This window comes from Antennarius striatus, chromosome 20, assembly GCF_040054535.1.
Source record: "Antennarius striatus isolate MH-2024 chromosome 20, ASM4005453v1, whole genome shotgun sequence".
Taxonomy (NCBI): Eukaryota; Metazoa; Chordata; class Actinopteri; order Lophiiformes; family Antennariidae; genus Antennarius; species Antennarius striatus.
The window spans coordinates 15109884-15125086 of NC_090795.1; the positions used below are offsets into that span (position 1 = coordinate 15109884).

At 41.8% G+C, this 15203-nt stretch overlaps 1 protein-coding gene across 2 annotated transcripts in view; it reads left to right on the plus strand.

Annotated features, from left to right (window-relative positions):
• The first annotated feature begins 2163 nt into the window (after positions 1-2163).
• The window catches only part of rfng (RFNG O-fucosylpeptide 3-beta-N-acetylglucosaminyltransferase), a 38160-nt gene continuing 25120 nt past the window's right edge, over positions 2164-15203 (plus strand). The window contains exons 1-2 of one of the 2 annotated variants that reach the window (XM_068343856.1): positions 2164-2583; positions 11952-12514. In XM_068343856.1, coding sequence (XP_068199957.1) covers positions 12047-12514 — 468 coding nt within the window. In that variant the 5' untranslated portion in view covers positions 2164-2583; positions 11952-12046. The remainder of the gene's footprint in view (positions 2584-11951; positions 12515-15203) is intronic. The other variant, XM_068343857.1, reaches the window with a different exon arrangement.

Here is a 15203-nt window from a genome sequence, read left to right on the forward strand (position 1 = left end):
TAGCAGAGATGAAGATGCTGATTTTCTCTTTGGGAGTGACCAGGGTAGATAGGATCAGGAATGAGAACATCAGAGGGACAGCACATTTGTGGAGGTTTTGGAGGTAGAGTCAGAGGCCAGACCTACAGTAGATGGTTTGGACATTTCCAGAGGAGAGATAGTGAATATATTGGTAGAAGGATGCTGAGTTTTGAACTGCTATGCAGGAGGCCTAGAGGAAGACCAAAGAGGAGGTTTATGGATGTAGTAAAAGAGGAGATGCGGGTAGTTGGTGTGAGAGAAGATGCAGAAGACGTGGTTAGATGAAGGCAACTGATTCTCTGTGGCCATCCCTGAAGGCAAAAGCCGAATGAAAAGAAGATATGAGGACAGAATAAAACTAACCTCTGGCTACTGCTGAACCTCTCTGTATGTCTCGGATCAATAAAACATGGACGGACAGCTGAACTCTCATGAAACTTCCACAGGGTTCATCTGACTGTGCAGGAAAATGAAACAAAGTTTTGGGGCTTTGAAACCAAAAAAACATTGACATCTAGTGGTGCACTGCCAGTATATAACCTGCTTCAACAAGCTTTTTCTCTCGTCTGCGTCCATGTTCATGGATGTGAACATGTCAGCTACCAGCCTGACATCAGAGTCCTTGTTCACCAGAGCTCAGAACTTCTCCTTCATCACCTTGTGCTTGTCCTCCACCATATTCCCCAAGACCTTCATATTTGGGATTATGCAGGTGGGGTCCAAAAGGTTGATCAAGGCCTAAGATTACAGATTAAATCACTTTATTTGTCCACACAATGGTGAAATTATCTTAACACATATCTTTAAAATTATCTTTCTAAGGCTGAAATTAAATGAAATACAGCCCTTTAGGTAAACATGTATTGATACTGTAAATGCTATAGAACTACTAGCCACCATGCCTTGAAACCTTTATCTTCCACAATGGCAAATGGTTGCACATCCATTAACATCATAACCACCAATGCAACATCAAGCTTTTGCTTCCGTAACACTGCAAAAAAAAATCAGCATATCAAGAAAATCAACACAGAGCAGACTTGTAATGTGTGGGATTCAAAGTCCTAATCTCTGCCTCCAAAGGCCACTAACCATTCAGCTATCAGCTATGTGGCTATTTCACCCATCCGATAAAATGGATAATTACTGGCAGGAGGAAGACTGAAAGTTCAATGTCAGCAGAGGTGTGTCAACATGATGGATAGATCAGAAGTGTTACACCATAGAGGTCTTTTTACGAAATGTTCACTCTTGTGGGCAAAACAAACCCTAACCCTAACCCCAACCGTCAACAGAAAGAAATGAAAAAGATCAACAAAAAAAGTTTTAAAATGAAACATAAACCCACTTCTGGTTCACAAAATCATTGATAGGTAACAATAACAAGACTCTTGGGTGGCACGGTCCCAAATTGCCCGTAGGAGTGAATGTGTGTACGTGTTTGTATGTGGCTCCGCGGTGCACTGGCGTCGTGCATAGGAGTGTCCCCCGCCTCACGCGGGGGACACTCCTATGCCAGCTGGGATAGGCTTCAGCTCCCCGTGAGCCGCTACGACGGATACAGCGTCGGTACATGAAAATGAATGAACTTTACTTGTTTTAAAGAATTCAGAGACACCTTGTTTCTTCTGACAGAGGTGTTTTTATTAAGCAGAGAGATGTGTGATACATGTGTAATGGCTATAAGCACTTTGTTTGTGATGTGAGCTAAATAACTGAGTCAAAAAGTTACTGTCTTGTGACCTGCAAAGGCGGTAGAAGCCGTCAAGATGAATGAATGTCGTCCAAAACTTAGATGATTAAATGTGCTGCCCCCCCTTAAAAAAAAAAGGATTATAATCACGCATACCCATAAAAACAATAAAGCTTATATTTACGCTTTATAAATATCGTACAATATTCTTACCTTATTAGGACAAATCCAGGTGTCGTGGTTCAAAGCCACAGAACGTTTCTGACCAGTGGCCTTGCTACTGGAATTCAGGATTCACTTCCCGTCATAGAGACTAGCGCGCGACGTGTTCGAACAGATGATGACGTCGGGTGAACTCTGAACCTTGGTGCGACCAATCAATGCATTCGGTGTCACTGACGTTTTCAAACACGTCATCGGCGTCATTTGACACAAACAGGAAAGTTGTGTCGAACTCCTCAGACGGGATATCTTCACTGAAACCAACCTGATGGTTTTATTTTGAAATACGTAGCCGGAACGAGCAGGTTGGTCCTACTGAGGTGGGTTAGATAAAGTCGTGGTTTGGAAAATGCTTGTTCGAAGAGACGCTGATGGGATTTACGGTGAATTAACTTCATATAACCTTCACGAGTTTCCCTACATGCAAAACAAGACCGACATACAGTCGAGTAGATAGGAGATAAATGACTAAGTGATTGTAAACTTAATCATCCCGTCGGGTCGAGCCGTGGCTTCTGAGGTCCTGTTCGATGATTCTCTCCTTCTGAGTCCGCTGTCGGAAAATACGACCTTCTCAGTTCGCTAACATCAAAGATGGACACTTTTCTGACGTGTGACGAGTCCAGTTGAAGACATCTTGTTTCACGGTAGGTGATTAAATTCCCTTGACATTCTGCCTACTGTGTTCAAACACCGAAGAAGCTCCAACTAATACAAATGTCGCCCCCATGTGCTCCCCCAACTACGACACGTTTTGGTGTTGTGTACTCTTGTGTCTACACGTTTGCGCAACGAAAAGTAGTGACCGAGTAAGTAGCTCAACGCAATAATCGTGACATAAAGTTGAATACCGTGAAGTTGCGTCTTATCTGTCGGATATTTACAAGTGAAAAGATGACTGAGACACGTACAGTAATTCTCTCTGGAGAAAACAGGAGGGCAGCTCAAAACAGTGTTTATATCTTGTGTAAGTCCTCCTTTTCAAGGTGACCATGTCCATGAATAACACTTCAGTAGGCTGAATGTAAATCTAAAGATACTTTTTCAATCTCCGTAGGGAAATTGTTAGCGCGCACAAACACACACACACACACACACACACACACGGGGCATGTAGGCATGCATTGTGTGTGTGTGTGTGTGGGGTGTAGGCATACAGGGGGAGGTAAAGTGGTGGGCAGCCCCGTTGTGGAGCACCCAAATGAGCAGCTTGTAAAGGGGGAGGGCGCCTTGCTCCAGAAGTGAGCTGACACCTCCCACTGTCAGCTCACAGTCCAGGTGTTTTTTTTGGGAGGAAGTGGGAATCGAACCGCCCATCTTGGGAACATTGGACGACCCGCTCTACACTGAGCCACTGCCGCTTGAAATGCGTTGAAATGTCTGCTGATGTGATTAAGCACTAAAGAAATAAAAGTTGATTGATTGACTGTCAGTTCACACTCCAAGGTGACTGGGTAGGAGCAGGAATGAAACCACCAAATCAATCTTTTTCCCAGTGAAATTTATATAAAATGGATTTTTGCAGTACAAAGCAAGTCAATATACTGTAGGAATTTTTTCTATCTTGAGTTGTTTTAAAGTCATTTAAATTTCACTTTTACAATGTAGTAAAGTGCTAAAATTATTCATAGTAACTTTACTTAATAGTTTTAAAATTTGCACCGCCCAAAATATCTGTACAGTGAACAAGAATCACTTTACACATGAAATTGGACGAAAAGTAATGGAGTAAAATGATTAAGATATTTGAAGTGTGAACACGCTACTAGATTTTTCCATCATACATTAAAACAATACTCTTAACAATGAAGAAATAGATTAATCTCTGATGTCAGTACAATTTCTGCTTAAAATTCAAGAACATAACAATTTTTTTTTTAATTGCTACTTTTTAACTTGTAAAGTTTTAAAGGTGTAAATCATCCATTTCTCAATGAGAAAAGTTGTGACCTTTTCTCATTGAGAGATGGATTACACATTCTGGCGTTCATTTTTTTCTGGTTTTCTGTTGTACATTGGAATGACAGGAGTTGACAGGCTCTGGCTCATAGATAATTAGTAACATATCAAATACATTGTAGAAGAGGAGGTCGGGTGGTTGAGGCCAGGTCAGAACATTCTGTGTTTTCAGCTGTGTCATACATCCCACCTTATCTCATTGCCCACAACCTAAACAATACATTTCTAACAAACCTGACCATGACCTGATCATGAACTGATCATCTGACATTGTATCAGATGATCTTCTCCCTCAGAATTTTCAAAATGGTTTTAATAAGTACTCTTAAACCTAAATTAAACTATAAATCATTTCAAGGCTTGATCAAAGCCTGTCACAGAATTTTCGGACTTTGGTCATGTTGACCCTGAAGGAACACCATTATGCTGATTCAAATCCTACTATCAGGCAGAATTCAATTTGTACATGTACTAAAGATAACTATTGTGTTCCAGAACGATCAGTATTAGGTCCAATTGTTGTCATTTTTTATATGAAGGCAATATTGATTAGAAAACTTGATATTCATTTTCACTGCTGTGAAGATGATGCCCACCTATATTTATCCTTCAAGTCCATTGACACCGAAAGACTAAATAAACCTCAGTCCTGTCTCAAAAGACATTATAATGTGGATGACCTGCAACTACTTCCGTCATAATCCTGACCAAACAAAAATTATTGTCCTTGCTGTATTGCAACTCAGAATTGAATAATTGAATTGTGCATCAGCACATATAGCCTATAGCAAAATACATTGAGACAGGATCTGTCATTGATTTTTACATTAACTCAGAAAACCCTGGCAACCTTCATTTTTTTCGTTTTTATAGAGGGAAAAAATTAATATATTTTTTGTCTTGGCCCCAGGGCCTTGGTCCCTGCGGGTCACTATTTGCTTTGTTTTGCAGGTCCTCAACTGTACAGCATTAACATCAAGTAACTGGGAATGCCTCGTCGGCACTCTGTTATGTTGGAACCACAAGATATCTTGAACAGAAAAAAGTACTCAGACGTTCTAGTGGGATGGGAAAGCCTTGCTAATGGAATTCAACATATATCAGCTTTTGATTGATTTTTTTAATGTTTAATTGATTTTCATTTGCTGTAAATTAACCATGTTCCTAAGGTCTCCAGGTTTAGCTTTAATGGACTAGATCAGTTGTATTCAATTAAAGTTACAGAGGTTCAGTTATTAAAATTTCTCTTAGTAAAAGGTCCGGACACAGGTTCAGTTTGTGTCTTGTAGCCGTCCCCTATGTCCACGTTTTCAGTTATTATCAATTTTCAATGCAGGATATTGTTTAACTGAGTGCACAGCTAGCTCTTTTACCATAAATAAAAGTAGACACAGACAAATTAATTTAAAGCCTTTATGTAAGATTGAAGAACACACACAAGCCTCAGCTTTAAAAATAAAGTGCAAACAGAGCTGAATAACCCTTTTTTCTCATAAATTGAAGACGTCCCAGCCTAAAGAACTGAAGGTCAACACTTCAAGTAAAAAAAACATTAACATCTCCCAAAAGCATAAATAAAAAGTGGCTCTTTCAGGGGAAAAATGCAAACAGAACTTTCTTCATGAGAGAAAGGGGCATGAGAATGGCCTGCCAGTCATTTAAATCTTAGTTTGAATGGACTCAGTGCCATTCTCATGCAGACAAGTAGCTGTTCATTGGTGAGCCTAGAACAGTACAGTATTTTCTATAAGGTGCACGGTCTCAAAAGACGCATCTTTAATGAATTGTTTGTTTTATAATTTATTTCATATATAAGGTGCACCGGATTTTAAGGGGCATATAATAGAAAAAATTAAAATAGATCAAAAAACATACTAGCGGCTGTCCACTCGTCAAGAAAACCTGATCACTTTGCATTCTTAGAAAGAAGTCAACACGCATGGTTTTTTTCCTTAGCTGAGATTTACTGATAAAAGTACTATAAAATATTGTCGTACAATATTATTTAAAAACATAGTTAAATTAGATTTTATTTCTATTGCGCCAAATCCTAACAGAAGTCATCTCATGGATCTTTCCAAATAGAGCTGGTCTAAAGAAGTTTCTCAAGCTTATTTACAGAATGCCAACAGAATTGTCCAGGCACAAGCAGTGGAGAGGAGAAAAGCAGAGCCGATTCTCAGCTCTCAGTGACATGTTCATGGTGGTGAAGCAGCGGCGTAAAAGTCAGTTTTATGGTCGAGACAACGTGGCGTATTTGCCACTCTCTCTGGCAAAATATGCCACATTAAAAAACCTGACATTAAAAACTTGTTAAATTCATTATGAGTGGAACACTCAGTTCGACCAGGGCGGATTATCTCCTGATTTGAAGTTTGAAGCAGATATTTAAGCTCCGACGTTCGTCTTCGTTTATTAATCAAATCTTGTTCCGATCGATTTAGTCAGAAGTGAGGTGCAGCTATTTGCTGCTGCACTATGTCCTAAACAACTTTTTAACCAGTTTTTAATGTCAGGCTGCTAATTGACAAGCAAATGTGACTCTGTTTTACTCATCGAACTGACTTTAACGTTGTGTCTCACCTCCGTGAATCTCGCAGCACGTCGCTGTCAGACAGAATACATAAGCCCCCCGCCTCCCCTCCACAAACAGTTACGTCTTCTTTCAAGTATCAACTACATTTGCAAATCAATTGCAGCACACCAGGCACCTTTGTCTAGCGGTGACTCTGCTCTTGAAATTTCGGAAAAGGCTGGAAGTTCAGCTTTGAAGGTCTTTCATTCACCTTTATACCAGTTTCTCTGTGTGTTTCCGTAGACTAATAGAATGGACCGTCACTAGATTCAAGATTACAGCACTGACACTCGACAGTGACATTTTTTAGACCAATTAAGTTTAAAGTGGGTTTTTTCAGAAGCTTTTTAAGTCAATCCACTGGACGTTAAGAAAGTTCTAGAAGATGTGTGGTCTCTCATCCAAGAGACTTCTTCAGTTCAGAGGGTGGCTGATCATGTCCCAGCTTATAAACCCTGTGGGGTGTGGTCAGTGCTATTCACATTCCAACGACCGTCGTTGACACCCGTCTGGCTCCTCGATTGTTGGTCGGGGTGCCAAAGGAGGTCGCTGAGATGTGAGTTTCACCTTTGTATGCTCATTAGGGTCATTAGCATGAGACACATCACCTGGGTCAATCTGCTGACACAATCTTTTGGGGAGTTTTGAAAGGACATGGTTGTAAATTCGGAGAAAGGTGATGTCGCAGACCACCCCCCCATTCAGAGATGGCTTCTCCATTTTGACGTGAATGGCCTCTTTCACTCCTCTCTCAAACCATTTATCTCCCCTGTCCAAGATCTGAACACCGGTGTCCTGAAATGAGTGTCCCTCTTGCTTGAGGTGAAGGAAGACTGCTGAGTCCTGTCCTGATGTGTTGGCTCTTCTGTGTTGAGCCATGCTTCTGTGTAATGGTTGTTTGGTTTCCCCTATGTAGACATCTGAGCATTCCTCATTGCATTTAACTGCATACACCAGATTGCTCTTCTGACTGTGTGGCGTGGGTTATTTCCAGTGCCACAGTGGTTGGGAAATACTGAGATAAGCCAGTGAGTCAAACTTTATTAATAGGATTGTTGAAAATTCCCTATGTTTTGCAATGTTATTGTAGCCAGGCACCAGTGTTGTCCGCAGGCTCTGGCGTCAGACAGCAGGTCAGTGAGAGCCGGCACTTCATCGATGCCCCTTGACTACTGTCGTTAGGGGGCGTGCTCCGGCCACACTACCAGCCAGTGCCTTCTGCGGGTGCCCCCTGGTGGCGTAGTGAGGCATGACTGCCGGCCAGCCTGTGGCTTTTTTTCAACGAACTTATTTAACCAATATTAACATTAATCCATATATAGGTGCATTAGATTATAAGGTGCACTATGGGTTTATGAGAAAATTATAGGCTTTTAGGTGCGCCTTATAGTGCGGAAAATACTTGGATTCTGGATTAGCAGGAGGAGGTGCGACCTAAGGCCAAAATTGTTGAACCTTTCAGTGAAGTTTAGCAACTGAATTATTCTGGCGCTGCAGCTTTAAATTGATCTCACTGAGATGTGATGTAATGTCAACCAAAAAGGTAGCCATATTCATCCTGTACTCATCTTACAAAAAGAGTGAAAACTGTGTTGCTCTCTGTGTTGCTAAAAAGCTGCTATTTTCATATAGACAAGAACCGCTCCAATGCATTGCATTTACTCAGCCAACTCACATTGTTGTGCGGTACCAGGTCAGTGGATTTTGCCTCAACAGTTTCCAGAAATCCTCCCCTGGGCTTGCACTAGGAGGTAGTATGACTAAGCCACTGTGGCTCAGTATAAAAGTCAACAGTTCAAGCTGAACTATCTTTATTTCTATCCTACTTTATGCAGGTATAAATGTGAGATTCGACAATTAAAAACTATGGTGAAAACCATTCACTATGTGAAGATACAGTCATACAAAATATTACTGAATGTTTACTTGTAAGTTTTACTTAGACTAGAAGACATTTTAACTTTGACCACCACCAACACCATTGGTATGCCATAGTTTATTATTTTTTTTATTCAATAACATGATTTTTCATTTCAATTTAAAAAGGCATGAAAAATAGCAAGCGAGGTGAATACACATTTACATGCATCGCTGGTTATTCCTGTCGGTCATAGGTATCAAGAGTCTACAAACAAGTATTGATAATATCTTTAATTTACCTACTGATCGGTCTGTCACCACTCCTCCCCCCTCTCAGCATTCACCATTTGTTTATTAATGAGGACTTTAACACAAACTCTACTATAAAACACTGGATTCTTTTGATCGATGGTCCTCACCTTGTCGTACACCAATTTGCGGGTTCAGCTTGTAAAAAACAATATTTTTGTTTTTCATTGGACGAGAGGAGTCATGACCCGAGTGCATATTTAATGATCGGGAGCGTTCGGGTCACTTTGGCTATTTCCGTCGGCATGCTTCGGCTAAATTCCGTCGGCATACGGAAATAGCGGCACTATTTTCACTAGCGCCGCTCGCTAGCGGAAGTAGCGGCGCTAGTGCCGTTCGCTAGCGGAAATAGCGAGCGCCACTAGTGAGCGAAAAAGTAACGAGATAAGCTTTTTTGCGTAAAAATAAGAACGCCTACACAGTCTAAAAACCTTGTAGCCAATTTGGAATATACTTCGCCTATGGCGAAGTGGTGAATGGCTAGCGCAAGCCCAGCTCCCAGAAGGCAATGCTGAAGGGATGAGGATGTCCTAAGGAAATTGATGAGTTTTATCACTGTGCTCATTACTTCAACAAAATATTTGGCATAGAGTGGCACAGAGTACAGTGTGATGGATGAGACAGTAGTAAGGAATGGTATCTGGGTTGTCGTCTTTCATCCAGGGCACAGTCCCCCTCTCATTTCCCACCATGGCTCCATCAGTGGTGATGGAAACAATCCGCTTCAGATCTATGTCCCTCTTTGTCAACATCTTATTGCTGCATACATGTCCCCTCCTCTAGTGTGTGTTAATGATTTTACACCCAGTAAAGAGCTCCTTGTCTTTCTGAAGGAACCTGACACCCAAAAGCTGGCCATTATTAGTAACATCTGTAGGCTCATCAATGGCCAACGATATGATGCCCTCTGAATAGCTGCATCAAGCTGTTAATATTTCTGATTTTCATTTGCTGTTGAAGTTGACATTGGGAATTGTTTGTTTTTTTCACACATCTTTTTTTTTCCCTTCAAATAATGTCTCAATAACAGCTTTTAATCACTCCTTCACAACTGTCCTATCACTAAAATATTTTTATGTTGCCCCAAAATCCACTATGCCTTTAGTGAACATTTGTTTGCATTTTGCTCTGCTCGGTTATTTTTGCCCTCAGCTCGGACTTCAGGGGATAACTCAAAAGTTCTGTGCTTTCTTAGTGGTGCTTCACGGTACAATTTTTTTAATGAATGCTACGTGTTTGGACATTATAAGGTATAATTGCTTTGAACTGCCTGACGGAAGAATAAGCATAAATTTCATCCACTCAATGTTAACCAGCAGGATGACTGTTCACGCTGTTTTTAGCAAGTGTCCAAATGCGAGCTGGCTCTGTTCAGACCACATTATCGGACGATCTGACAGGTTGCCATAGCAACGACGTAGGGGCCGACTCGTCCTTCAGTGCGTGTGGCTCAGTGGTAGAGCGTGTGGTAGAGCGGGTTGTCCAAGATCAGCGTTTTGATTCCTGCTCCCGCCCAAAAACACCCGGAGTGTAAGCTGACAGTCGGAGATGTCAGCTCACCTGGGGCTGCCCGCCACTCTACCTCCCTTTGCATGCCTACAGGCCCCATTGTGTGTGTGTGCGTGTGTTTAAGGGGCCTGTACTCACTAACATGTATGTGTGTGTTTGAACCACTCACTAGAGAGTGAATTCTTAATTTCCCTTTGGGTATCAAATCAGTATATAAAAAAAAAAAATTTGATTTGTGAGGTCATATAATTGCGAGAGTGTCAACAGCAACAATGACGGTACACTAAAGTCAACAGTTCAAATTTAACTATCTTTATTTCTATCCTACTTTATGCAGGTATAAATTTGAGATTCAACAATCAAAAACTTTCATTCACTATGTGACAATACAGTCATACAAAATATTATTCAGTGTTTTCTTGTAAGTTTTTTCTTGGACTAGAAGACATTTTAACTTTGACCATCACCAACACCATTGGTATGCCATAGTTTATTTTTATTTTTTTTAAATTCGATAATATTATTTTTCATTTCAAATTAAAAAGGCATGAAAAATAGTGAGTGAATACACATTTACATGCATCACTGGTTATCACTGGTTATGTGAAGATACAGTCATAAAAAATATTGTTCAGTGTTTTCTTGTAAGCTTTTTCTTGGATTAGAAGACATTTTAACTTTGACCACCACCAACACCATTGGTATGCCATCGTTTAGTGGGTTTTTAAAAAAAAAAAAGATAATATTTTTCATTTCAATTTAAAAAGGCATGAAAAATAGCGAGGTGAATACACATTTACATGCCTCACTGGTTATTCCTGCCAGTATAGGGATCAAAAGTCTGGGACTACAAAAAAGTATTGAAAATATCTTTCATTTACCTTCTGATTGGTCTGTCACAACTCCTACCCCCACTCAGCATTCACCATTTGTTGTTCAATTAGAATTTTAACACAAAATCTACTATAAAACGCTCTATTCTCATTTTCTTTCGATCGATCGTCTTCACCTTGTCGTACACCAATTCACTGGTTTAGCTTATAAAAATAGAATCCTTTCTTTTTTCATTTGACGAGAGGAGGTCATGACTCGAGTGCGTATTTAATGATCGGGAGTGTTCGGGTCACTTTGGCTATTTCCGTCGGCATGCGCGCTGACGAAGAAGAAGATGCGCGCCGCCTAGCGAGAGAAAAAGTTTTTTTACGTTATCGCTATGGGATTTTCGCGAGTCCAAAAAAGTTTTAAGTTTTAGCCTTTTTTTCCTAAAAATAAGAACGCCACTGTGGCTACACAGGCTAAAAACCTTGTAGCCTCTCAGGAATTTACTTCGCCTATGGCGAGGTGGCGAATGGCTAGCGCAAGCCCAGCACTGTCTGGTAGAGGTGGAGAAAACACACACACGCCAGACATCAACAATTTCTTCTTCCATGTTTTACTGCACCATAATGCACCTGCAACTGCACCTCTCGCGTCGCAAATATTACGTCGCGGTCCACCATATCCGATCGGAGTGTTGGCAGCTGTTCAGACTGCAGACTCCTCTGTCCCTGTCCGACACGAAAATACTTCCCGAATGTTGTTTCAATCTGTCACGCAAAAATCCGATGGGGACTGCACAGACTACACATGAGATGTGTGACATCAATCTGGATGGTCTAAGTATTGGATGTAGGCAACTAGTCTGAACCAGGCCATAGTGTTAGGAAGGCTTTAGCCTTGAGCTCTCTACACTTGATTTATCATTTAACTTGCAGTTTGCTACATAATGTTGAAGGTCTGACATATCTTTTTTTTTCGATGCAGGATTCTGTTTATAACAGTGGAAGGATGGGACATGGTGCTGTTGGGAGTGACTGCAGCCCTGGAGGCTCATGAACCTGCCCCATTGACAAGTCAGAATGTATATAGCTTCAGTGGGTGTCAGCAAGTTCTGCTTCCTGTTTTCCCTTGCATTCTGCGGGCTCCTACTTTTGCTGATTCCTGCTCTCCAACCTCCATCACACCAAGTTATCCGACCTCAGCCACGAGCCCCAGTGAGACCTACTCAGACAAGCCAATTGCACCATGCCAGAGTTCCAGCAGCATCTGTCAATGCAGAGGGAAGTGACTCTGCCTCATGGCTCAGTAAGAGCTCAGCTGCCCAGGAGGGTGTCATCAAGACTGTAGTTACCAGGACTGACAGCCACAGTCTTATGAGGGGGACAGACTTTCCTCTTTTTGGAGGAAAGGGCAGTTATTCAAGGTCAAGGACTTGGGAATTATTGGCATTTAAAGACATTTTTATTGCGGTGAAGACAACACGGAAGTACCACAAATCTCGATTGGAACTGCTGATTAAGACGTGGGTATCCCAAGCTAAAGAACAGGTGAGGAGGGTTATCTTTATTTACTTAAATGAGTCCTTGTTCAGATAATAATGCTAATGACTCACATGATAACATAATTACTAACATGAGCTATGGGTCATGACCAAAAGGACAAGATCCCAGATACAAGCGGCTGAAATGAGTTTCCTCCGTAGGGTGGCTGGGCGCACCCTTAGAGATGGGGTGAGGAGCTCAGTCACCAGGGAGTAGTAGAGCCGCTGCTCCTCCACCTCAAGCGGAGCCAGCTGAGGTGGCTTGGGCATCTGTTCCTGATGCCTCCTGGACACCTCCCGGGGGAGGTGTTCCGGGCATATCCTACTGGAAGGAGACCTTGAGGAAGACCCAAGACATGCGAGAGGGACTATGCCTCTCGGCTGGCCTGGGAACTCCTCAGACTCCCCCCTAGAGGAGCTGGAGGAGGTGTCTGGGGAGAGGGAAGCATGGGCATCCCTGCTGAGACTGTTGCCCACGCGACCCGGCCCCGGATAAGCGGTTGAAGATGGATGGATGGATAGATTAAGGAAGAGTCATCCAGATTGAAAAACAGATTGAACTGGACTTGCTTAAATGTCCCTTATTATACTTTTTTTAGGTAATGTTATTCAGCTGCCAGATGTCTAACTGTTCTGTAGTTGAAATGTCTTGCCCCAAACTTATCTGTGGTCCTCCATATTTACTACTGAAGATAACTGAAATGAACTTCCGGTCCAGATGCTTTGTTTGTATGGGCTGGCATTACAGTGCGCTCTCGCGTATTCGCGCATCAAAGCTGACGACTTCACCTCATCGCAAATTTTTGGTAGGCAGTCATGTGATACCGTATTTGCATTCTATTGGCTGACGGCATCCGGAAGTGTGCTCGGTTCCGTGAGTCTCAGACTTACATGAGATACAAAAGTGCTTGAAAAAGTCGAAAAGAGTGTGGGGAAAAGGTAATACAGGTGGTTTAATATTAGTATGGGGAGGGTCATTAAAATTACCATAAAAAAAAAGATAAATGTATCGCAATCTCGATCGTGGATTCCTCAATTGCTTGCGGTTCCTGGAACACATTGAAAGAGGCCGCACTGTGATGTGTGTGTGTGTCTGTATATATACAGTACAGACCAAAAGTTTGGACACACCTTCTCATTCAAAGAGTTTTCTTTATTTTCATGGCTATGAAAATTGTAGATTCACACTGAAGGCATCAAAACTATGAATTAACACATGTGGAATTATATACTTAACAAAAAAGTGTGAAACAACTGAAAATATGTCTTATATTCTAGGTTCTTCAAAGTAGCCACCTTTTGCTCTGATTGCTGCTTCGCACACTCTTGGCATTCTCTTGATGAGCTTCAAGAGGTAGTCTCCAGAAATGATCTTCCAACAGTCCTGAAGCAGTTCCCAGAGATGCTTAGCACTTGTTGGCCCTTTTGCCTTCACTCTACGGTCCAGCTCACCCCAAACCATCTCGATTGGGTTCAGGTCCAGTGACTGTGGAGGCCAGGTCATCTGGCGCAGCACCACATCACTCTCCTTCTTGGTCAAATAGCCCTTACACAACCTGGAGGTGTGTTTGGGGTCATTGTCCTGTTGAAAAATAAATGATGGTCCAACTAAACGCAAACCAGATGGAAAAGCATGCCGCTGTAAGATGCTGTGGTAGACATGCTGGTTCAGTATGCCCTCAATTTTGAACAAATGTCACCAGCAAAGCACCATCACACCTCCTCCTCCATGCTTCACGGTGGGAACCAGGGATATAGAGTCCATCCGTTCACCTTTTCTGCGTCGCACAAAGACACGGTGGTTGGACCCAAAGATCTCAGATTTGGACTCATCAGACCAAACCAGATTTCCACTGGTCTAATGTCCATTCCTTGTGTTCTTTAGCCCAAACAAGTCTCTTCTGCTTGTTGCCTGTCCTTAGCAGTGGTTTCCTAGAAGCTATTCTGCCATGAAGGCCTGATTGACATAGTCTCCTCTTAACAGTTGTTCTAGAGATGTGTCTGCTGCTAGAACTCTGTGTGGCATTGACCTGGTCTCTAATCTGAGCTGCTATTAACCTGCGATTTCTGAGGCTGGTGACTCGGATGAACTTATCCTCCGCAGCAGAGATGACTCTTGGTCTTCCTTTCCTGGGGCGGTCGTCATGTGAGCCACTTTCTTTGTAGCGCTTGATGGTTTTTGCGACTGCACTTGGGGACACGTTCAAAGTTTTCCCAATTTTTCGGACTGACTGACCTTTATTTCTTAAAGTAATGATGGCCACTCATTTTTCGTTACTTAGCTGCTTTTTTCTTGCCATAATACAAATTCTAACAGTCTATTCAGTAGGACTATCAGCTGTGTATCCACCTGACTTCTGCACAACACAACTGATGGTCCCAACCCCATTTATAAGGCAAGAAATCCCATTTATTAAACCTGACAGGGCACACCTGTGAAGTGGAAACAATTTCAGGTGACTACCTCTTGAAGCTCATCAAGAGAATGCAGAATGTGTGCAAAGCAGTAATCAGAGCAAAAGGTGGCTACTTAGAAGAAACTACAATATAAGGCGTATTTTCAGTTGTTTTACACTTTTTTGTTAAGTACATATTTCCACATGTGTTAATTCATAGTTTTGATGCCTTCAGTGTTAATCTACAATTTTCATAGTCATGAAAATAAAGAAAACTCTTTGAATGAGAAGGTGTGTCCA